This window comes from Phoca vitulina, unplaced genomic scaffold (assembly GCF_004348235.1).
Source record: "Phoca vitulina isolate PV1807 unplaced genomic scaffold, GSC_HSeal_1.0 scaffold20, whole genome shotgun sequence".
Lineage (NCBI taxonomy): Eukaryota > Metazoa > Chordata > Mammalia > Carnivora > Phocidae > Phoca > Phoca vitulina.
Genome location: NW_022589723.1, coordinates 16782708 through 16806249, shown reverse-complemented (window position 1 = coordinate 16806249; position 23542 = coordinate 16782708). Strand labels below are relative to the sequence as shown.

Sequence of the window (23542 nt, the reverse complement as noted above, 5' to 3'; positions counted from 1 at the left end):
TTCCACTTCTTCATCCATATGCAGTTGACCTTTGAACAACACAGAGGTTAAGGGCACCACCACCCCCAGTTGAAAATCTATGTATAACTTTTTATTCCCAAAATTTAAACTATTCTTTATTTGTATTTATTCCCCAAAATTTATACTAATAGCCTACTGTTGACCAGAAGACTCACTGATAACAAAACAGCCAATTAACACATATTTCATACATTGTATTAAATTCTGTATTCTTAAAAAAGTAAGGAAAGAAAAAATTGTTATTAAGAAAATCATAATGAGAAAATAGATTTACAGCACTGTACTGTATTTATCAGGGAAAAAGTCCACATGTAAGTGGACCCATGCAACTCAAACTCATGTTGCTCAAGGGTCAGCTGTAATATGAAAAACCAAAAGAATATATTCATAAAATGTTGAGTACTCGATTAAGTCTTATCTTGATTATTGTGATTTGGGGGAGTTATAACATCTAAAGTTTAGAAATATTAGTCTGGAGCCAGTCAGAAGTTGTAGGTAGCCAATCTTGTACTATAAGAAGCATTCAGTGATTGTGAATAATAAAGAACCACGTTAGACATGGTAGAAAATGTAAAGGTTCCTGTCTTCAACGTTATAATGAGTTCAGTAATTTCTGGGTAATTGAAATTTTTGATTTTTAAAATATTACTTTCCCTACTTCCCTCTACTCACTCATATCCTGGCCTACTTGTTTTACTATAATCTGTTATGGGCTAAGAAACCAAAAATAAGTGGACTTTGGGTGAGAGTCCAAATTCTTAGACTTTGTGATAGTTACAAATAAAAAAAAATTATTTCCAGGTTCAGGGGTGTATTCTGAAGATTTGAGTTGCAGAAAAATCATTTTCTGGTTTAGTTAGCTAGTCCTAAATTGTTACTGAACAGTTAGCTAGAGAAGAACTGATTTCCAAAGGTGTAGAGAAGTTTTTATAGCTGTGACACTTTACTCCCAAGTCCTCCCTGAGGAGGTGACACTATGTAGTAGTTAACCAGATGAATGGGGGGGAAGAGTTTTGGCCACTTGTGTGGTAAGGCCAGGTGCAGCAGAATGACTCAGGGAGAGCTTAATTAAGAGATACAGTTGGATGTATAGTCAGGAATTAGGTTTTGATTATTTTTGAAATTAATTTTAAGAGCAATATGAAACCATTTTTGAGAAAAGGAATGTACTAATTTGCATTTTATGAAGATTATCTTGGCTGCTTACCATGAGAAAGTTGGAATTTGGAGGTTAAAAATGATAACGGGAAGTCTGTGGAGAGATGGAAGTGGCTTGGTAGACTAGGGTGGTGGCAAAGGAGAGAGAGGAAAGTGCATGAATTTGAGATTTATGTTGAAGTTAGAATCAATAAGTACTCTTTATGTTCCAACAATGTGACTGCTTTTAGTTCTTTAGTTACCTCCTATGATGCTGTTTTGTATCTACTGTTCTCTTTCCCCTCTCCTATTTTCCCTAGCAGGCAAACCCCCATTTATCTTTCCAAACCTAGCTCAGAAGCCTTCACTATCACAGTATTACTTGATATATAGTTAGCTTGTTTATTAAGACTTTATTAATTGCTTTTCTGGTTTGATCAGTTGTAGTCAAACCTAGCTTACATGGTCAAGAAGTGAATGATTGATTATGAAATTTATTCATTACCCAGAATTTGATCTCATCCCGAAGAGAAGTGTTGTAAAGGATTTTCATGTTAAACATAACAGAATTCCCAATCAGGTCTGGAAGACTGCATCCATGTTTCCTGTCCTTACACAAGGAAGTAATTGTCCTCTAGAGGGTGCACATTACAAAACCTCTGTGGTCAGATAAAACTGGTTTTATACTAACATCAAACATCCCCCTCCATCTGCTGGTCACAGGAAAAGCTCATCTTGTATTCATGTATTTTTGAGCTCTCTAGCACTACACTCACTATGCTTTCTTTCATTCTTTGGCCTTTATGAATTATTACAGATTTTTCATGAGTATCTCAAAAAAATTACGAAGTATTTGGATTTAGAAATAACTGTAATACTGTTCTTGTCTTTTTGTACTTCCAGGTACTGTTCTTGATTTGACGTAAGCTTGCCTTTTGTAATGACTTGTACCTGATGGAAAGAATTTTGTGTCTTCCTAAAATAATGATTTTCATCATACTAACCTATGTATGTTTTATAATCCTCATCATTAAATTGAGTATCTTGGAACTATTTTAAACTCTTTTTTATACTGCTCCACAAAATAGTTGTTTTATTCCAGTTTTCCTTTCTACTTACTATTTCAGTACTAAGAACTGAATTTATGTGGTAAAAGTCAAATAAAATTATATAAATTCAGTTGCTCTTAGTTTGATTTGTTATAAAGCTAGTTAAAGTGCGTTAATAGCTATTGGGTAATGTGGAATGCACATAAATATACTTATTAACATATAATTATATTTAGCAATAAACTACTCTGCCATATACAGATTACCATCCTAGATAGGCCATTTAGAACAAGGAAATTTAGACTTAAGGAGTAGAGAAATTTAAATTACAGAACTTAAGATGAATAATTAGCATTTATGTAGTAATCAGCATTTACAGTGATTTTTCTTGGGTTCTGTGACCAACAAAAGGTTAACCACTGCAGAATTGGGGGTCATTAACCAATATTATTTTTTTACATTTTGCTTTTCTGTTTATTCTATGGAAATTGTGGGTTTTGATCTGAAAAAAAAGAAATTATTATATTCTCTCCACTTGATTTTGGCTTTTTCACTTGTTTTTTAAATAATGATTAAGTGTCAGTGGCATTTTACCTATGTGTGCAAGGTTGTTTTGTATAAATGTATGGTTTTTCCATCTTAACAGTATTCACTTTTTACAGGGCAATGTGTGGAATTCTTTTTCATTTTAGTATCTCTTTCTAACACACAGGAATACTCTGAAGATAGTAACTCTGAGCCAAATGTGGATTTGGAAAATCAGTACTATAATTCCAAAGCACTAAAAGAAGATGACCCAAAAGCAGCGTTAAGCAGTTTTCAAAAGGTTCATATGTTTTTCTGATTGATTCTGTGTCTTAAAGTTTATTTTTTCAAATGATGTCTCAGAATTTTATCTCAGAAATGTGTTTTGGATACTGAGTGATAATCCTGTAAATAAATTTGCATTGCAGTACAAGCAGATATTTTAAAAGGAATATCCTATTGTTTTTTTCTAATCAAGCTATATCTATAAAGCAGGGCCATTGTCCTGAAAAGCTAGTATGGTTCTGACAGAAGGAAACCAACATGATGATCAATAAGTATTATCCCTGCAATTTTGTTCCTTCTTTGGAGGACAGATCACACAGGTGTGGTTCTATTAATTAATGTGATTTCTTGACAACTGATAAACTTTTGGGTTATTCTTACCAATGGATTATTCAGAGGAAAAAAAAGGACTTCTGGGATTATAGAATAATTGAGCAGTAGTTCTTATTTAATCTCTTGATTAAATAAGCTCACTTATCCTTAAGCATTTTAAGACATGTTTCTTTTTTAAAGCCTTTTAAAAATGGCATTGAGAAATGGTGGAATTCTTGGGGAAATGTTCATCATGCATATGATGTAAAATTAATTCAAAACAGACATTGGTGTCATTAAAAAATAACATTAGCATTAAATTAGACTAAAAATGTCTTCTATTTTTTAGGTTTTGGAACTTGAAGGTGAAAAAGGAGAATGGGGATTTAAAGCACTGAAGCAAATGATTAAGATTAACTTCAAGTTGGTAAGATTTGTTTTGAGGGGAATTAAACTAATAATGAAATAAATTCTGTGGTAAAAACCTCATGGCAACAAAATGCCATTTTTTCTACCTCTTTAAAATAATTCTGTTGAGGGGCGCCTGGGTGGCTCAGTTGGTTAAGTGACTGCCTTCGGCTCAGGTCATGATCCTGGAGTCCCGGGATCGAGTCCTGCATAGGGCTCCCTGCTCAGCAAGGAGTCTGCTTCTCCCTCTGACCCTCCTCCCTCTCATGCTCTCTGTCTCTCATTCTCTCTCTCTCTCAAATAAATAAAATCTTTAAAAAAAATAATAATTCTGTTGATACATTTCTGTACTTAGCCTACTTTTGATTTGTGACTTCAGTAATACTAAGTAAAAAAAATTCTGCATACGAGTCAAACTTTTCTGTTTAAGAAAACTTACCCTATAGATACATAGACAGTATCTGGCTGCATTATTAACAGAATGATTTTTCCCAGACTATTAGTGTTTATTTTGGAGTTTAAAAATTCTGCTTTGTATTACAAGGATTTCTACTTGCACTGATAAGAACCAAAGCTAACATCATTCTTGACTCCTCTCTTTGTCTCTCTCCCCTCAAATAATCCGATGGTAAATCCACGTGTCTTTAAATATTTTTAAAATATATCTAGATCTATATCTTTTAAAATATATCTAGTAACTTTTTGTCAGATACTTAACCAGATACTACTTAACCATTTTTATGTCTGGTACTCTGATCCAAGCCAACATTCATCTCTTACCTGGATTTTTTCAGTAGCTTCTTAACTCATATCCTTACTTCTGTCCTTGCCTTACTAACAGTCTGTTCTCCACAAACAGCAGAGTGATCCTTTTGTTTTTGTTTTTAGAGTGATCCTTTTAAAATGTAAGTCAGATTATGTCATTCCTTTGCTCTAAATGTTCTAATGGTTGCTCTAAATCTTCTAATGGTTCCTACTCTCCTTAATAAAATCCAAATCCTTACCATGGCTTGGGAGGCCCTATGTCAACTTACCCTTTGCTACCTTTCTGATACTATTTTCTGTCCTCTCCTTTACTGGGTTCTTTGTTGTCCTCATGTCATCCTACGCATGCTCCTACTTGTAAACCCTTGTATTTGCTGTTTCCTCTGTCCCAAACTCTCCTCTCAAATAGCCATATGGCTTTTTTCCCTGTTCAGGATCACCATGTATCAGGATGGCCTTCCTCTGACTACCTTATATAAAATTGCATCCTTCCCACCATCACTTACATTCATCTTACTTTGCTGATTTTCTTCTTTTGACTATATCACCACTTGATCTGTTTACGTACTTATTGCCTTTCTGCTGCCCTCATCCTCATAGGTTGTAAGCTCCATGAGAGCAGAACTTTGTTTTATTCACTATTACATTCCTATCACCTGTAATAGTGGCTGGCATTCAGTAGGTGCTCAAATATGTTGTTGAATGAAGTCATAGATAAGTTGGGATTGTCATAACATTGTACTCTCAGAGAATTGCTGTCTTCAAGAGTGCAGGGTAGAGGTGGAGGGGATAATAAATGGTTAGATGAGAGGACTAGGGACAGATATGAACCTTAAAATCACTAAGGATAGAGGAATTTTTGAGAAAAAGATAAAGTGGAGTTTAGATAGCAGAGGTAAGCACTTGCTTCTATGTCAAATGGAAGGATAGCTAGCAATCTATTACCACTTTTTTTCCTCCTATCTCTATATTTCTCATATGTTTCTTCCCTCTCCCTATTAACCTCTCTATCCCATCTATTTGAAATTGAACTCCCTGAATTGACTATTACCTTTGTCCAGTTAATTTCTACTAATCTTTCATCCTGTTCTTGACATACTCACTCTGGCATCCTCACCTACCTTCAAAAAGAGGAGCCCTCCATGACATCTACAGAAACTATCCACAAAATATTTTAGCTCATTCTTCCTCCCAAAATATCAAGACTATTCAAAACATGTTAAACATTAATAAGTATATTGCATGTTGCATTTAAATATAGTTGAAGAAGGGAAAATGTTTATCTTGAATTTACCCTTTCTAGTTCTGCTCTGATATTCTCAAAAATATCTCTCTGTTGCACAAAGAAAGCCCTTGTGCTTTCTCTCCATTTATTATTTGTGAAAATATTAAATACACATACTATATTTAAATTAAAAGCTTAGAAGGATATGTGGGAGAAGCATCAGGTGTCAAGGACAGAGATTTTGACTAAACAATTTTAGTGACATTAGAAGCCCAATGTTCAACTCTTGAGATTCTATGATTTGAAATAATACCAAGAGACTCTAGAAAACTGCTATCTTAACATACTAGCAGTGGTTCAGTTTTTGGGCCCATTTAAATATATGCTACCCATAAGGCTTATTTTACCATTTTACCTTGAGCCACAATGGGAAGTAAGAGGATTATTGGTAGTTTGTGTTACTTTACCTACCTTCCTTCTCTACCTTTTATTTGCTCAAACAGCATCTGTGAATAGTAGTTTCAGCTTCCATCCCTCGTTTTCTGGTTGGATTCAGAATAGGACTCATGATGCTGTGTGAAGGTTTTGAGCAGTAAAAAGTTGGAAGGGTTTGTTATCAACTGCTCTGTGTTTACCACTGTAATTTACCTAATCCTCCCTTAGTCTTTAAATACAGTAACATAATTATTGAAAAATGTGCTTTAAAATTACAAGAGCATAAGAAAATGAATTCAAAACTAACTTTTTGCTAAAATCCTATTTCAGTATCCAGATACAATCTCCAAGTTAGGACAGTCTATTTCTGATTTGCCTTTTGCCATAAGATATGTTCTGTAACTTCGGTTTTAACAGCTCACTGATAGGATATTACCTATTATTTACCCTTACATGGTACTGGCATAGGTGGGAAAAAATGGACAGAACAATGGGAAAAGCCTTAGTAATATATATCAAACTACCTTATTTCCAAGTATGCCAACTATTGTTTCCGTTTTTGTAATTCAGTTCTTGCTTAGATTTCAGGGAGTCTTCTCATGTTCATAAACACACATGGTCTATTAGTCAAGAAAAACTATATCTGCCAGTGCTCCCCCTCCCTGATTAAAAGTAGAGTAGAACCCAGTGAAAAGAAGGATTAATAGCAGTTGGAGATTGTGGGGACTGTGGATGCAGATTATCAGGTTAGACTCATAAAATGACTTACATGATCTACTTTGAGGGAGGATAGACCATCCACCAAAATACTTAAGTGTTGGAAATTTGACTGGTAGTTCTTTATTTCCTCCGATCTCTCATGTTTCCTCAAATAACCACAGTAGTGCAAATAGTCCTGCAAGGAATAGCAACATTAGCTACATCTACTATTGAGTAGAGCCTTGGGTGGGAGGACTTTTCTTGATAGTGGGATGAGTACCTGGGCTTGAAAAGATTCTTTCACTTCACATTTTATCATGAGCCAACCAATAATATAGGGAGAAAAGAAACATACCACTATTGTTAGAGAGCTTTCTCATCAAGGGGTAAATCTTCAGGAGAGGATATAGCTGATACCTGCATAGTTGGTACCCAAGGCATTTGAAAAGTTGGATTTATTTGTATTTTTTGGTCTGTGAATATTTTAGTAGTTCTTATGATTTCAGTAAATGTTTGTTGTGCAATGAGAACAATATCTGAAATTTTGAGAATCTGTAAAATGTACTTTTTCATAGGGTAACTTCATAAATTTGGTTCATGCGTCAGTAACCTAGAAATTCCAAATTTAAGCAAAAATGTTTATAGTGTTTCTGCCATACATACTTTATCATAAAACTTTGTTTTTCATAGTAGTATGTGCTATAGTCTTAATCATGTAGCTATTTTAGCACATAAATACATATCTAATAACGCATTTTTCTTCCCTGACAGACAAACTTTCCAGAAATGATGAACAGATATAAACAACTATTGACCTATATTCGGAGTGCAGTCACAAGAAATTATTCTGAAAAATCCATTAATTCTATTCTTGATTATATCTCCACTTCTAAACAGGTTAGATTCTGGTTTTTGCTCTTGGTACTTACCAATGTGTTATTATTTATACTATTATATTGTAACAAACCCTTCCAACTTTTTATAATTATTTATACTAAAGGCTTTGTTCTTTTTTTTTAAGGCCTAGAGATTTCTAGTTAAGCAGTTATACCAGGCATTAATGTTCTTTAGAAATAATATATACTATTTTCTTAATTATAGTACTAATCATACAATATTAAAAGGCAATAACTAGCTAAATCTCTTCAAATAATATCTTGAGGTACATAATCTGCACACAACTTTTGCAGGTTTAAACTCCCATGTAGTTACTAACATAGTTCTTTCCTTTTTTTTTTTTTTTTTTTAACTGTTTAGATTTATTTTATTTTTATTTTTATTTAAATTTTTTATTGTTATGTTAATCCCCATACATTACATCATTAGTTTTAGATATAGTGTTCCATGATTCATTGTTTGTGCATAACACCCAGTGCTCCATGCAGAACGTGCCCTCCTCAATACCCATCACCAGGCTAACCCATCCTCCCAACCCCCTCCCCTCTAGAACCCTCAGTTTGTTTCTCAGAGTCCATTGTCTCTCATGGTTCTTCTCCCCCTCCGATTTCCCCCCCTTCATTCTTCCCCTCCTGCTACATTCTTCTTCTTCTTTTTTTCTTTCTTAACATATATTGCATTATTTGTTTCAGAGGTACAGATCTGAGATTCAACAGTCTTGCACAATTCACAGCGCTTACCAGAACACATACCCTCCCCAGTGTCCATCACCCAGTCACCCCATCCCTCCCACCCCACCCCCCACTCCAGCAACCCTCAGTTTGTTTCCTGAGATTAAGAATTCCTCATATCAGTGAGGTCATATGATACATGTCTTTCTCTGTTTGACTTATTTCGCTCAGCATAATACCCTCCAGTTCCATCCACATCGTTGCAAATGGCAAGATCTCATTCCTTTTGATGGCTGCATAATATTCCATTGTATATATATACCACATCTTCTTTATCCATTCATCTGTTGATGGACATCTTGGCTCTTTCCACAGTTTGGCTATTGTGGACATTGCTGCTATAAACATCGGGGTGCACGTAGCCTTTCAGGTCCCTACTTTTGTATCTTTGGGGTAAATACCCAGTAGTGCAATTGCTGGATCGTATGGTAGCTCTATTTTCAACTTTTTGAGGAACCTCCACACTGTTTTCCAGAGTGGCTGCACCAGCTTGCATTCCCACCAACAGTGTAGGAGGGTTCCCCTTTCTCCGCATCCCCGCCAACATCTGTCATTTCCTGACTTGTTAATTTTAGCCATTCTGACTGGTGTGAGGTGGTATCTCATTGAGGTTTTGATTTGGATTTCCCTGATGCCGAGCGATATTGAACACTTTTTCATGTGTCTGTTGGCCATTTGGATGTCTTCTTTGGGAAAATGTCTGTTCATGTCTTCTGCCCATTTCTTGATTGGATTCTTTGTTCTTTTGGTGTTGAGTTTGATGAGTTCTTTATAGATTTTGGATACTAACCCTTTATCTGATATGTCATTTGCAAATATCTTCTCCCATTCTGTCAGTTGTCTTTTGGTTTTGTTGACTGTTTCCTTTGCTTTGCAAAAGCTTTTTATCTTGATGAAGTCCCAATAGTTCATTTTTGCCCTTGCTTCCCTTGCCTTTGGTGATGTTTCTAGGAAGAAGTTGCTGCGGCTGAGGTCGAAGAGGTTGCTGCCTGTGTTCTCCTTTAGGATTTTGATGGACTCCTGTCTCACATTGAGGTCTTTCAACCATTTGGAGTCTATTTTTGTGTGTGGTGTAAGGAAATGGTCCAGTTTCATTCTTCTGCATGTGGCTGTCCAATTTTCCCAACACCATTTGTTGAAGAGACTGTCTTTTTTCCATTGGACATTCTTTCCTGCTTTGTCAAAGATTAGTTGACCATAGAGTTGAGGGTCCATTTCTGGGCTCTCTATTCTGTTCCATTGATCTATGTGTCTGTTTTTGTGCCAGTACCATACTGTCTTGATGATGACAGCTTTGTAGTAGAGCTGGAAGTCCGGGATTGTGATGCCGCCAGCTTTGCTTTTCTTTTTCAGCATTCCTCTGGCTATGCGGGGTCTTTTCTGGTTCCATACAAATTTGAGGATTATTTGTTCCATTTCTTTGAAGAAAGTGGATGGTATTTTGATGGGGATTGCATTGAATGTGTAGATTGCTCTAGGTAGGATTGACATCTTCACAATATTTGTTCTTCCAATCCATGAGCATGGAACGTTTTTCCATTTCTTTGTGTCTTCCTCAATTTCTTTCATGAGTATTTTATAGTTTTCTGAGTACAGATCCTTTGCCTCTTTGGTTAGATTTATTCCTAGGTATCTTATGGTTTTGGGTGCAATTGTAAATGGGATCGACTCCTTAATTTCTCTTTCTTCTGACTTGTTGTTGGTGTATAGGAATGCCACTGACTTCTGTGCATTGATTTTATATCCTGCCACTTGACTGAATTCCTGTATGAGTTCTAGCAGTTTTGGGGTGGAGTCTTTGGGATTTTCCACATAAAGTATCATATCATCTGCAAAGAGTGAGAGTTTGACTTCTTCTTTGCCAATTTGGATGCCTTTGATTTCTTTTTGTTGTCTGATTGCTGTGGCTAGGACTTCCAATACTATGTTGAATAGCAGTGGTGATAGTGGACATCCCTGCCGCGTTCCTGACCTTAGGGGGAAAGCTTTCAGTTTTTCCCCATTGAGAATGATATTCGCTGTAGGTTTTTCATAGATGGCTTTTATGATATTGAGGTATGTACCCTCTATCCCTATACTCTGAAGAGTTTTGATCAAGAAAGGATGCTGTACTTTGTCAAATGCTTTTTCTGCATCTATTGAGAGGATCATATTCTTGTTCTTTCTTTTGTTAATGTATTGTATCACGTTGATTGATTTGCGGATGTTGAACCAACCTTGCAGCCCAGGGATAAATCCGACTTGGTCGTGGTGAATAATCCTTTTAATGTACTGTTGGATCCTATTGGCTAGTATTTTGGTGAGAATTTTTGCATCCATGTTCATCAGGGATATTGGTCTGTAATTCTCCTTTTTGATGGGGTCTTTGTCTGGTTTTGGGATCAAGGTAATGCTGGCCTCATAAAATGAGTTTGGAAGTTTTCCTTCCATTTCTATTTTTTGGAACAGTTTCAGAAGGATAGGTATTAATTCTTCTTGAAATGTTTGGTAGAATTCCCCTGGGAAGCCATCTGGCCCTGGGCTTTTGTGTTTTGGGAGATTTTTGATGACTGCTTCTATTTCCTTAGTGGTTATAGGTCTGTTCAGGTTTTCTATTTTTTCCTGGTTCAGTTTTGGTAGTTGATACATCTACCAGAATGCATCCATTACTTCCAGGTTATCTAATTTGTTGGCATAGAGTTGCTCATAATATGTTCTTATAATTGTTTGTATTTCTTTGGTGTTGGTTGTGATTTCTCCTCTTTCATTCATGATTTTGTTGATTTGGGTCATTTCTCTTTTCTTTTTGATAAGTCTGGCCAGGGGCTTATCAATCTTGTTAATTCTTTCAAAGAACCAGCTCCTAGTTTCGTTGATCTGTTCTACTGTTCTTTTGGTTTCTATTTCATTGATTTCTGCTCTGATCTTTATTATTTCTCTTCTCCTGCTGGGTTTAGGCTTTATTTGCTGTTCTTTCTCCAGCTCCTTTAGGTGTAGGGTTAGGTTGTGTACTTGAGACCTTTCTTGTTTCTTGAGAAAGGCTTGTATTGCTATATACTTTCCTCTTAGGACTGCCTTTGCTGTATCCCAAAGATTTTGAATAGTTGTGTTTTCATTTTCATTGGTTTCCATGAATTTTTTTAATTCTTCTTTAATTTCCTGGTTGACCCATTCATTCTTCAGTAGGATGCTCTTTAGCCTCCATGTATTTGAGTTCTTTCCGACTTTCCTCTTGTGATTAAGTTCTAGTTTCAAAGCATTGTGGTCTGAAAATATGCAGGGGATGATCCCAATCTTCTGGTACCGGTTGAGACCTGATTTATGACCTAGGATGTGATCTATTCTGGAGAATGTTCCATGGGCACTAGAGAAGAATGTGTATTCCGAACATAGTTCTTTCCAATAAACTCCATCACCACTTCCGTTAGATTTGTGTAGATTTGATTAAAGATCCTTGAAAGGAGACCCTGTAACTCATATTAGTACTTGGCATTACTCAATAGGTGTTTAGTAAATGCTTTTACAAAGAATGGGTGGATGATGGATGATGAAAGAAAGGGCTAATGATGAAGAAACTACAGTGGGCCTTGGGAAGGATAGAGCTTTTGTTATTCTAGATTTTGGTTATTAAGAAAAGCAATGATGATTTTATTGTATTGCTAAGATAATTTTTAATTGGATTGCTGTTCATATTCTTTTAAGCAACATAACTTAAACACCATGATATTTTACCACAAGAAGTATTCTCCATGTCATTTATTCTCCCATGTCATTTAGGATTTCTTAAAACATTTAATACTTTTCATATTCGTAATAAAAAATGTTCATCTCAGAATCTCATTCCGTCTTTTCTGCTAGATGTCATTCTTATTTCTTAAGATAGTTTATTTTACTCTTTATATCTAAAATATATGTAAAGGAAATAGAGAAAAATAAACTTAAAACTGACCCTTGAACAACATGGGGGTTAGGGTGCCAAGCCCCTCCCCTCTGCCCCGTGCCATGCAGTTGAAAATCTGTGGCATAACTATTGATTCCTCAAAAACTTAACTACTAATAGCCTGCTGTTGACCAGAAGCTTTACCTGTAACATAAACAGTTGATCAACGTATTTTATGTGTGTACTGTATTCTTACAGTAAACTAAAGAAAAGAAAATGTTATGGAGAAAATCATAAGGAAGAGAAAGTATATTTATAGTACTGTACTGTATTTATAAGAAAAAATCCACGTATAAGTAGACCCACACAGTTCAAACATGTTATTCAGGGGTCAACTGTGTATGTTTTGTTAAAACATTAGTAATTAATGGCACTAATTATAGAGTTGTTACATATTGAGGGGGGCGCTTTTCTTATGTGGGGAAATATATTCTGAGTTTTACAAACAAGTGTATCAAAACGTTTTTGGTACACTATTTATAAATGGTATGCCAGATGTTGGTGGGGGGGAATTAATTTCAAACTTCAAGATTGTGTGTTGCTTCGTGCTCTTATATGTACACTTTTTGTCTTTGAAAGTAAGAATAGGTATTGGGTGGGAGGTACTCAACTTATTCAGTATGCCATCAGCAGTCATGAATAGATAGGCAGCCTTTTCTGAAAGTATTAAACTTTCTTGTTGTCATGGCCCTCTTTCCTCTGGATCCTGTTAAGTAGAGATCTAGAGAATCAGGTATTCAAACAAAGACAGAGCCCGATGTGGGGGAGAGGAGGGTAGGTATGGGAGCTTATCATAATGCAAAATAGAATGATTTCCATGAAAAAATGTCACACTCAGATTGGTGAATTGATGGTGTTTAGACACAGCTAAAATTGTGCTAGACTTTACCCTCTACCTAACTCCAGCAGTTTACCAGTAACTTAAGAGCTATGTAGTTCGGTTACTTGATTAATTATATTTATAGAAGAATTTTTGAGGGAAGCTTATTCTTTGTTTCTTTAGCTGCTTGCCTAGTGTTTGCCACGTAGCAGGTACCAAATGAGAGTTGAGTGAATAGGATACACACTATTAATAACAGCACAACTAGTTCAATGTGTATGCCATTCACTTCCATCAATATAAAATGAGTTATTAGAGTTACTAGATTAGAAAGGACAAATCATACTTTTAGAGCATTAGGTATTTTCTGGGTTTTACTTTTTAAAAACTCACATAAAAACAGATCTAGGCACTTTTTGTAAATTTGGTCTCTGTTTTGCTAAGGTTTTATTAAATTATAGACTGACACATTCAGAAACAGATCGTGTATCTTATGTGTATTAAAGTTCAAAGATGCACTTTTAGTTTGTTCAAATTAACTTTATTAACAGGTACAAATTTGCTGTTTACAATTATAGAATTCTGATTTTTTATGTCAGATGGATTTACTGCAGGAATTCTATGAAACAACACTGGAAGCTTTGAAAGATGCTAAGAATGATAGGCTGTGGTTTAAGACAAACACAAAGGTAACAATTACAATTACTTTTTTTTTTTGAAGAGTGGGAGGGTGTCCTTAATAAACTCTCCTAAAGATTCATGCCTTTTCCTCTTGAAATCTTTTAATTTTAATAAGTGTGTTCTTTTACAGCTTGGGAAATTATATTTAGAACGAGAAGAATATGGAAAGCTTCAAAAAATTTTACGTCAGTTACATCAATCCTGCCAGGTAGCATTCTCTTATTTTTTCTTAATATTTCTTCATAATAAAAACATAAGAAAAAATTATATTTGAAACTTACTTAGGAATGTTTTGTTCAAGATTCATCCCCAAAATCAAATTTGGTAAATAAGATACCAGTAAGATACCAATACTCATTTTTTCTGAGTATTACATTTCTTCCTGTTTAAACCATTATTTTTGTGGAGTGAGGCACAGGTATCCATAAACAAATAGGCTAGTCATTAATGCTTATTAAGAATAAGCCTTTCATATTTAGTTATATACCCTGTGAAAATCAGAAAGAACATTAGAGACATGTAATAAAGATATTTCATATCTAGTTTATAATATATGAATCTTCTGTAACAGTACTGTCCATTAGAACTTCGTATGATGCTAGAAAGTAGAAATATTCTGTATCTGCACTAATATGATAGCCAGCTACATGTCATCAGGCAGTTGAAATGTGCCTGAGTTTTTAATTTTACTTAATTTAAATTTGAATGGCCACGTGATTTGCACAGTGCACCTCTGTAACTTTTTAACTGTGGTTATGATTTTGTGTTTTCTTTTTTGTCTTGATCAATAAGTTATTTCATATTAGTTTAAAATTTATGTGGAAATACTATTTTAAATGTTTTTAACCTCTTCCTATGCTGTGTACTATTATCTTAATTGTATATGTTATTTCTGTGAATGGGAGAAAGGTTGATCAGGAAAGTTTTAAATTAATCACCTGCATGTATTTTCATTTAACTTTTTTTTTAAGGTGTTTTTGTTTTGTTTTGTTTTTTTAGGTTTTTTACAAAAGAAAATGTTTTTATTTCATAATAGTTTTGCTTCGGGGCGCCTGGGTGGCTCAGATGGTTAAGCGTCTGCCTTTAGCTCAGGTCATGATCCCAGGGTGCTGGGATCGAGCCCCACACTGGGCTCCTGGCTCATTGGGGAGCTTGATTCTCCCTCCCTCTGCCTCTCCCCTGCTCATGCTCTCTCTCTCCCTCTCTCTCTCTATCTCTGTCTCAAATGAATAAATGAAAAAATCTTTAAAAAATAAAAAAAATAATCACCTGCATGTATTTTCATTTAAATTTTTTTTTTTTTTTTTTTTTTTTTAGCTTTTTTACAAAAGAAAATGTTTTTATTTCATAATAGTTTTGCTTCAGGGCACCTGGGTGGCTCAGTTGGTTAAGCTGCTGCCTTTGGCTCAGGTCATGATCCTGGGGTCCTGGGACCTAGCCCGGCATCAGACTCCCTGCTCAGTGGGGAGTCTATTTCTCCCTCTTCCTCTCCCTCTCCCCCCCCCGCACTCATGTTCTCTCTCTGTCTCAAATAAATAAATAAAATCTTAAAAAAAAAAAAACTCATAGTAGTTTTGCTTCATAAAGCAGATTAGTTATTTATGATTTATTTCTTATCTACACATTCTTAGAAGAGCTTAGTCTGATGCGTAAACAACTGTGAGCTCAGTTCCATGTGAAGTGGAAATGATAGAGAAGCCATTTCTGAATGGAAGAGGGTCTTTCAGCGTTTATATACGGAATACGAAAAAGCCCTCTGGTGAAGGTTTTACTCAGTTTATTTTGGAACATAAGAAAATTCTATCTGATCGGAATACAAAAAAGCCCTCTGGTGAAGGTTTTGCTCAGTTTATTTTGGAACATAAGAAAATTTTATTTGATTGCAAATAACCTTATAGCAGAGACATGATAATCTAGGTGTACAAATTGTGTCTTACATATCATATATTTGACTCTGGTTGTGATTCATTAGTGAATGACTAAACAGAATTCTGTTGGAAGACCAAATAAATAATAAATTTTGGCTTTGTGTAAGGGCTTGATATTTATGATTATCTGACTGTTGCCTCTATGCTATTTTTCACGGCCTGTATTTGTAGGCTGTTGGTTATTTTTCAAAGTTGAACTCAAATCTTACCACCTTTGTTATTCCTTTGACATCCATCAGCAGAGTTAGTCACTCTCTCTTCCATTCTTCAGGGCACTTGGTTCATGCTTCAAATAGAATCATTATTTATGTTGTAATTTATCTATTGACAGATTAATCTTCTAGATTGTGAACTTTTGGGGGCCAGGAACATTAGCTTATTTAACTGTGTATTTCTCCAAGGTAGACCCAGTGCCTGGCACTAGGAAGGCACTTGGAATTGCTTTTTGATCAAATCAGTAGATATAAAGTGGTTATGAAGATTTGGGGAAGACCATAAAGAATCTCCTGGATAGAAACAAACATTATAACATTTTATATATTATAAAATACTTCTAGTCACTTTTTCCTTATTGAATGACTAGAAAGTACAAAGGGTGTGTGCATTCCTTTTTGGCTATTAAAGGTAGTGTTCTTAATGTTCTAGATCTTAATTAAAATTTGTAGTACATTTTCACACAGAATTAGTATTATAAACATAAGGATCTCAGGCTAACTCAAATAAAAATTAGTAGGTTGACTGTGAATTATATTTTAACTAAAGTTCATTATTTGCTTTCTTAGACTGATGATGGAGAAGATGACCTGAAAAAAGGTACACAGTTATTAGAAATATACGCTTTGGAAATTCAAATGTACACAGCACAGAAGAATAACAAAAAACTTAAAGCACTCTATGAACAGTCACTTCACATCAAGTCTGCCATCCCTCATCCACTGATCATGGGAGTCATCAGAGGCAAGTTTTGTTAGGAGAAGGGTGGGCAGTGTCATGGGAAGATACCAGGGTGTCATTGTATATGATTGAATGACTCTGAAGGTTGTTTCTGTTTTAGTGAAAATAAATGGCAAAGTAGTAAAATCAATGAAATGATCTAGTCTTAGAAAGAAATTAGAATTAGAAATTGAATTTTTTGTCTTGTAAAATTTTACATCAGTGAACTATACAGAAGTTCTACTCTCAAGACTGGGAGAGTTGAGGGCGGGGAAAGAACTTCTGTTGTTGAATTATAATGATATACATAAAACTATTTCCTGCCTCAACTGAGAATAAAGATTTGCAAATGCTTCTTTGATGTTTATAATGAAGAACTTGCTTTTTAGAATTAAAGTGAGTACCGGGGCACCTGCGTGGCTTAGTTGGTTAAGCATCTGACTCTTTGATTTCAGCTCAGGTCATGATCTCAGGGTTGTGAGATCAAGCCCAGCATCCGGCTCCATGCTGAGCGCGGAGCCTGCTTGAGATTCTCTCTCTCCTTTTCCCTATCCCCTCCCTCTTTCTCCTCTCCCCCCGCCCCCTAAAAAAAGAATTAAATCGAGTACCTTGGGGCTAGTACTATTCAGGCCTTAGAATTAAAAGACTGGAAAGCCACTATCATAGTTTTCATTTGATTTTTATAAAGTGCTCAATCTTACTACAGAACTGCAAATGCCCTTTTATCCTGTTTTATTCTTTATAGAATGTGGTGGTAAAATGCACTTGAGAGAAGGTGAATTTGAAAAGGCACACACTGATTTTTTTGAAGCCTTCAAGAATTATGATGAATCAGGAAGTCCAAGACGAACCACTTGCTTAAAATATTTGGTTTTAGCAAATATGCTAATGAAATCGGGAATAAATCCATTTGACTCACAGGAGGTATGTGTTCATTTCTGTCGGCTGTCTTTTCTGGAAATAAATGTTATTCTTTCTTTGTACATATAGCATAGATAATTTTTCTTTCTTTTTTTTTTTTCTTACTGTGCTTAGGCCAAACCATACAAAAATGATCCAGAAATTCTAGCAATGACAAATTTAGTAAGGTAAGATTTTTTATTTCGGTTAGGGTAAATTTCCTTAAAGCAGTGAATTAGAGGGGAAAGAGGGAGAGAAATTTTGAGAATTTAGTTAATATTCCAAATTTACTCTCTTGTATTTCGTTTTGAAATATTCCAAAGTTTGTGAAATTTTTATCTTTTGAAGTCATTTATTCTGTTTCTGTCAATCACAAGATTTTATATAGTATCGATTTATATAGTATAATATTGGCTGTTTTTTTCCTTATTATCTACATGTTTGTGTCTGTGCTATTTTTCAGTAGAAAACTGTAGATATTTTAAAACAATTTCACAGTGTTTGCTGTTTCTACCTGCCTTAATCCAAAATGAAATTATGAGTTGGTCCACATAAATCAAAAATTTTCAACAAGACAATGTCTTTATTCACATATTTTCTCAGTTGACAGGATTTAAAAAATCATTTAAAAAAAGTTTACCTCAGATAAATTTTCTGGGGTGAGGAGCAGAGGGGTCATACTGGTAAGAAACCCAAGGATTTATTGATGACTTCCACAGTATGATTGTTAGCAACTGAAAAACCTGCTATGATCAATTAATATTAAATAAAATGTAGAAGATAAAACAAAGCGAAAAGCCTAGAAAAGAAGCCTACTTTTGCAAAAGAAATCAGTGAGCAAGAAAAATTTTCCTCTGGGCTGGGAATAAATGGAGCCTAGGTTTCTTCAAGTCTTTTGTTTTAGATTGTGCAGCTGAGTTTACCAAGGCAGGAAGAATATTAGGGACATAGAGTAGGGTGGGGTTTTTTGCATATGTATGTAGATAACGGAAGTGGTAAGACATTTTTTTAATAGTCTTTTATATACTTGGAGAAAATAGCTTATTACATGATATTGTTTGGGTTCCTATGTAAAATGTCCTCATTTACTTTGTTTTTATCTGGCTATAGGTTTTACAAATTACTAGGTTTGTTTAAGGAAACTTTAATTTTAGCTGTAAAAAATAAGAATGATTTTATTTTAAGGGGACTAGGAATAGTTAGGAGATAAGAACTCTAAATTGGAACATGAAAAAATCAATTTCTTTCGTGCACTTGGGTGGCTCAGTTGGTTAAAGGTCCAATTCCTGATTTTGGCTCAGGTCTTGATCTCAGGGTCAAGTTCAGGCCTCGTGTTGGGCTCCATGCTAGGCATGGAACCTACTTCTAAAACAATATCATTTTCTTTTATTTATTTCTTTATTCTAGTATGTATTTGTTGAATTAAGTTGATTTTAGTTACGAAAGGAGATTTCTCTGTCTTTATTTCAAATGGTTTATTACTCAGCATTTGGCCACATTAACTAAAAGATGATTTGGCTAGAGATTCACTTCATAATACTTTAGAAAAATGTTTATAAAGTTAAATTGTTAAGCAACAGTTTAAACTTTTAAAACTCTTAAAGAAAAATTGAGGGAGAGTTTGCCCTAGACATTAATATTTCATCTAAATTAAATTGGTTAAATACATTAAAATGGACTAAAGGGCTGATTTATCAGACCTGTAAAAAGGTAATAGCTATATTTATGTATTTACTGTATCATACAGTTTACTCCAGTGAAACCTCTATATTGGAACTCAGTTTATTTTAATGATAAATTTTGATCCAAGCAAGTGGCTTGTGCTGTCCCACATTTTGTATAAGATTTTTTTAAGTCACTTAAATAGTGGAAGAATGTCTCTTGGTTAAAATATACACATGTGCAAGTGTTTCACTACTTGAATATATTCTCCTATAGTATATTTTGCAATAATGTATTTGGGGTAGGTGAGAAAGTAATGCTTCCTAATTTTATCTTCCTAGTCAGTTGCCAGCAGACTAGAGGAAAATAATTCCTGTTGAAGCACTTGAATCACCTGCCCCTAACATGAAGTTACATTGCGACCCAACAGATGGAAGCACAGCAGAGGGCGTGCAGAATGGCTGATGATATGTCTTACATATAAAGCAGACAGTGGTGCCATATCCAGAAGGTTGGCTTCTTCCTTCTCAGCACCTTTAGCAATCCCCATAGTGCCCTACAGAGTTATTTTAAGAGTAGATACTAGACACCTCAGAGAATTATGAACATAAATCAGCCTTTGGCCTTCTGCAGCAGGGTCCATCACTCTCTCCTTTGTGTGTGTGTCCCATTTGGCACTAATTACCTGCCACTGATATTTTTGCTATATAACTCAGTGGAATTTTAAGGCTAGAGAAAATTTAGAATCAAATGTTCCTTTGCAGAGTTTTAGCAGTTGCTGGTAGCTTTCTAGAAGATAAAAATTAGGAAGCTGCATTTCTGAATAATCTTCAGAGAGAATGTAGTGTCTTATTTCAAAGACAAGGCCATACTCCTCCATATAGTAGTATGCATGAAACCTCATTTCTTAGGGATTAAATGATAAATGCACAATTTAATTTGAAAGTAGCAAGCATTAAACAGTTTTTATATTTGTCAGTTTTTAACAGTGTTAAGATTTTGAGAAGATTTTAATGAACTATATATAAATATAGTATATGACCCCAAAAGAAGATTTATTTAATCTTTGTAAAACCAAAAGCATTAAAAAAGAAATTAATTTTATTTGCAGAAGGATGTGTGTGTTTAACTCTGATTTCTACAACAGAAACTATAATGTAACTTAGATTATTGCATATAAAAATTGAGAAACAGGCATTTTGGATTATCTGAGTTAATACATGACTTCTTCATGTTTGACAAGATTTATACTTTTTCTTTTAGTGCCTATCAGAATAATGACATCACTGAATTTGAAAAGATTCTGAAAACAAATCACAGCAACATCATGGATGACCCTTTCATTAGGGAACACATTGAAGGTATACTCTTTCTGCTGACTGGATTCAGTTACCTTCTGTGCCACCTCAAGCAGTGCTTCTGAATGGAGCTGCATGGAATTAAATCAGTTTTCCTCTGTGTATTGCCAAGTATAGAAATGTTTCTAAATGCTGTCATGGAGTAGGATATTATTTAAGATTATAAAGCTGTTTTAAAGAAATCATTCACCAGTTTCCTGCTATTTATTAACATAATCAAATTCTTATATGATGTCCATTTCATTTAAGGTGGCTGTCTGTCCCTTTTAACTTTTTATTCTAATTTCGATATTGTTGCGTGTTTATTATTGATACTTAGGTTCAAAGTTAATTTTTAGGATTTTGGACAAGTAACAAAAACTTTAAAAATAGTCTGCCCTAGATGACGTGGAGATGCATTACTTTGAAGGGTGGCTAATGTTGTACCAGGAAGTGTGTGAGATTTTTAATAAGTTCTGTTGGATTAACAAAGACAAAAATCATTCCTTGTTCTGGGGCCTCTTTTGTACCTCCAGTGTTCCCACCTGTTTATGGAGCTATTTGAGGGTTTTTAAATGACCATTTGGAACAACTCATTCAAATACTTAAATTCCAGATGCATCAGGAAAACCTGAAGAATACTTTGGAAGTAATGTTCTTCTTTCCCCACCTTCCTTTCTCTTTCATTCAGCAGACATTTTAAAAGTTCTTGTATGAAGCTAGAATGATGGATATAGAAAAATTTAGAAGTCTTATGCATGAACTCCAGTCTAGTTTTTTGTTGTTGTTTTTTATAAGATGCTTGTCTGTGAAGAAATTGGAGAAAATTGCAAGATCATTGTATAAAATATAATACTCTAGATTTTGAGAGAGCATAAAATAAGGGACTTGACTGGCATGAATCAGAGCTTCTTGAAAGATGTTAGCTATAGAGGAGATGATGAGCAGTGTGGAGTATTATTGAGAAGGCAAGAGGATATTTTAGGTAGCATCCCAACATATAAGCAAAATCAGGGAGGTGGGAACAAGAAAAAATTGTGATTAGCAGCCTCTAGTCTTACTGTGCGTCAGTTGGACCCAAATATTTTTAGATCCAGATACCTTATGTCTGGGGCACCTGGCTAGCTCAGTCAGTAGAGCATGTTACTCTTGATCTTGGGGCGATGAGTTCGAGCCCCATGTTGGGCATAGAGCTTACTTAAAAACAAACCAAAAAAACCAAACACGTTATGTCCTTGCCAGGTAGAAAGATTGTGAGAAAATAATTGATATGGTTAATTAATGTGATTTAGAAGTACATAATGTTTCATGCAGATACACAAACTGTTAAATTTATTTTCATTCTTATCTTTCAGAGCTTTTGCGAAACATCAGAACACAAGTGCTCATAAAATTAATTAAGCCTTACACAAGAATACATATTCCTTTTATTTCTAAGGTACTTATATTCATGGATCTTAATATTTATAATTTGTAGTTATAAATGCAGTGTATTTAAAAATTATTTTTGGTAACATTTTTATAATACATTTTCAAAATACAGCATAACTTAGGGCTTTCCTTTTAATGTAAATTATTCTGTGTTTTCTTGGCATAAATTGAGTTAACAGTAAAGAGAAATAAGGAATCATTACATTTCTTTTTAAAGATTCCTTCAGCCTCAAAGAACATTATAGAAGACAGAGTAGTGGCTAAAATATGTAATTGATGTAGTTTTTAACCCAACCACAATAAAATTGTGGTAGGAATATACTTTAAAGGGGCACCTGGGTGGCTCAGTCGTTAAGTGTGTCTGCCTTTGGCTCAGGTCATGATCCCAGGGTCCTGGGATCGAGCCATGCATCGGGCTCCCTGCTCAGCGGGAAACCTGCTTCTCCCTCTCCCACTCACCCTGCTTGTGTTCCTGCTCTCACTATCTCTCTCTCTCTCTCTCTCTCTCTATCAAATAAATAAATAAAATCTTAAAAAAAAAAAAGAGAATATACTTTAAACACTACAAAGTTAAATTTGGTCAGACCTGTGTTCTCAGAAATATTTTGAAGTGATAATGAAATTTGTCTTAAATTTTCTTTTCACTAAATTTCCTTTAAGTGGTGGGAATGAATTTAAAATCAGAATAATTATTCATTATCATAAAGTCTTTAAAGAAGTTAATTACTAGAATTATAATGAGTCTTTTGTCTTAGGAGTTAAACATAGATGTAGCTGATGTGGAGAGCTTGCTGGTGCAGTGCATATTGGATAAGTAAGTACTTGGCCGTTTCTTATCACAAAATGTTTAGTAGGACCATAACATTTGAATAATGGGAACAAAGGTAGCAGTGGAATTCTTGATTTTTCACAAAAAGCACCCTCTGGCTATAATTTTCTATTAAAAGAGATATATATATATGCATGGTGGCTTTTTGTGAATGAGTGAGCATATTAAGCCCTTCATTTCTGAAAAAGTTGTAAATGGTTGTCAGAAAGATTTCTAATTCTGTATGTGACCCATCCAGCTAGAGAATTATTTAATGAATAGTATTTTTTTTGTTTTTAAAGTATAAGGCATGATATGTAATAGTTTTGAAATTACATTTTTCTTAAAAGCTGTATGGTATTTAAAGCTTCACAAGCTTATTTGCTCTTGATTAATCAGGTAAGTCTGTGCCTGTTGATTCTTTTAGTGAAACTGATAAAAGGTAGCTGAAATCAGTTTATGTGTAGAGTTTTAATAAGGCAGTGAATGAAATAAGTAATCCTGAATTCAGTCGCTTAGTGAAGGCAGCAGTTTCTTCTTTTGCATATATTGATACTGTAAATATTTTATGAAACATTAGTCTAAAAGTTACACTCCGTGAAAATGGTTTGTAGACATGTCTTTTATTTATTTG

At 34.6% G+C, this 23542-nt stretch overlaps 1 protein-coding gene across 2 annotated transcripts in view; it reads left to right on the top strand.

Annotated features, from left to right (window-relative positions):
- The window catches only part of COPS2 (COP9 signalosome subunit 2), a 33884-nt gene that overhangs the window by 7675 nt on the left and 2667 nt on the right, over positions 1 to 23542 (top strand). Inside the window, exons 2-12 of one of the 2 annotated variants that reach the window (XM_032417955.1) lie at positions 2920 to 3033; positions 3679 to 3756; positions 7633 to 7758; positions 13807 to 13917; positions 14040 to 14117; positions 16620 to 16794; positions 17516 to 17694; positions 17806 to 17858; positions 20596 to 20693; positions 22025 to 22107; positions 22856 to 22914. In XM_032417955.1, coding sequence (XP_032273846.1) covers positions 2920 to 3033; positions 3679 to 3756; positions 7633 to 7758; positions 13807 to 13917; positions 14040 to 14117; positions 16620 to 16794; positions 17516 to 17694; positions 17806 to 17858; positions 20596 to 20693; positions 22025 to 22107; positions 22856 to 22914 — 1154 coding nt within the window. The remainder of the gene's footprint in view (positions 1 to 2919; positions 3034 to 3678; positions 3757 to 7632; positions 7759 to 13806; positions 13918 to 14039; positions 14118 to 16619; positions 16795 to 17515; positions 17695 to 17805; positions 17859 to 20595; positions 20694 to 22024; positions 22108 to 22855; positions 22915 to 23542) is intronic. The other variant, XM_032417956.1, reaches the window with a different exon arrangement.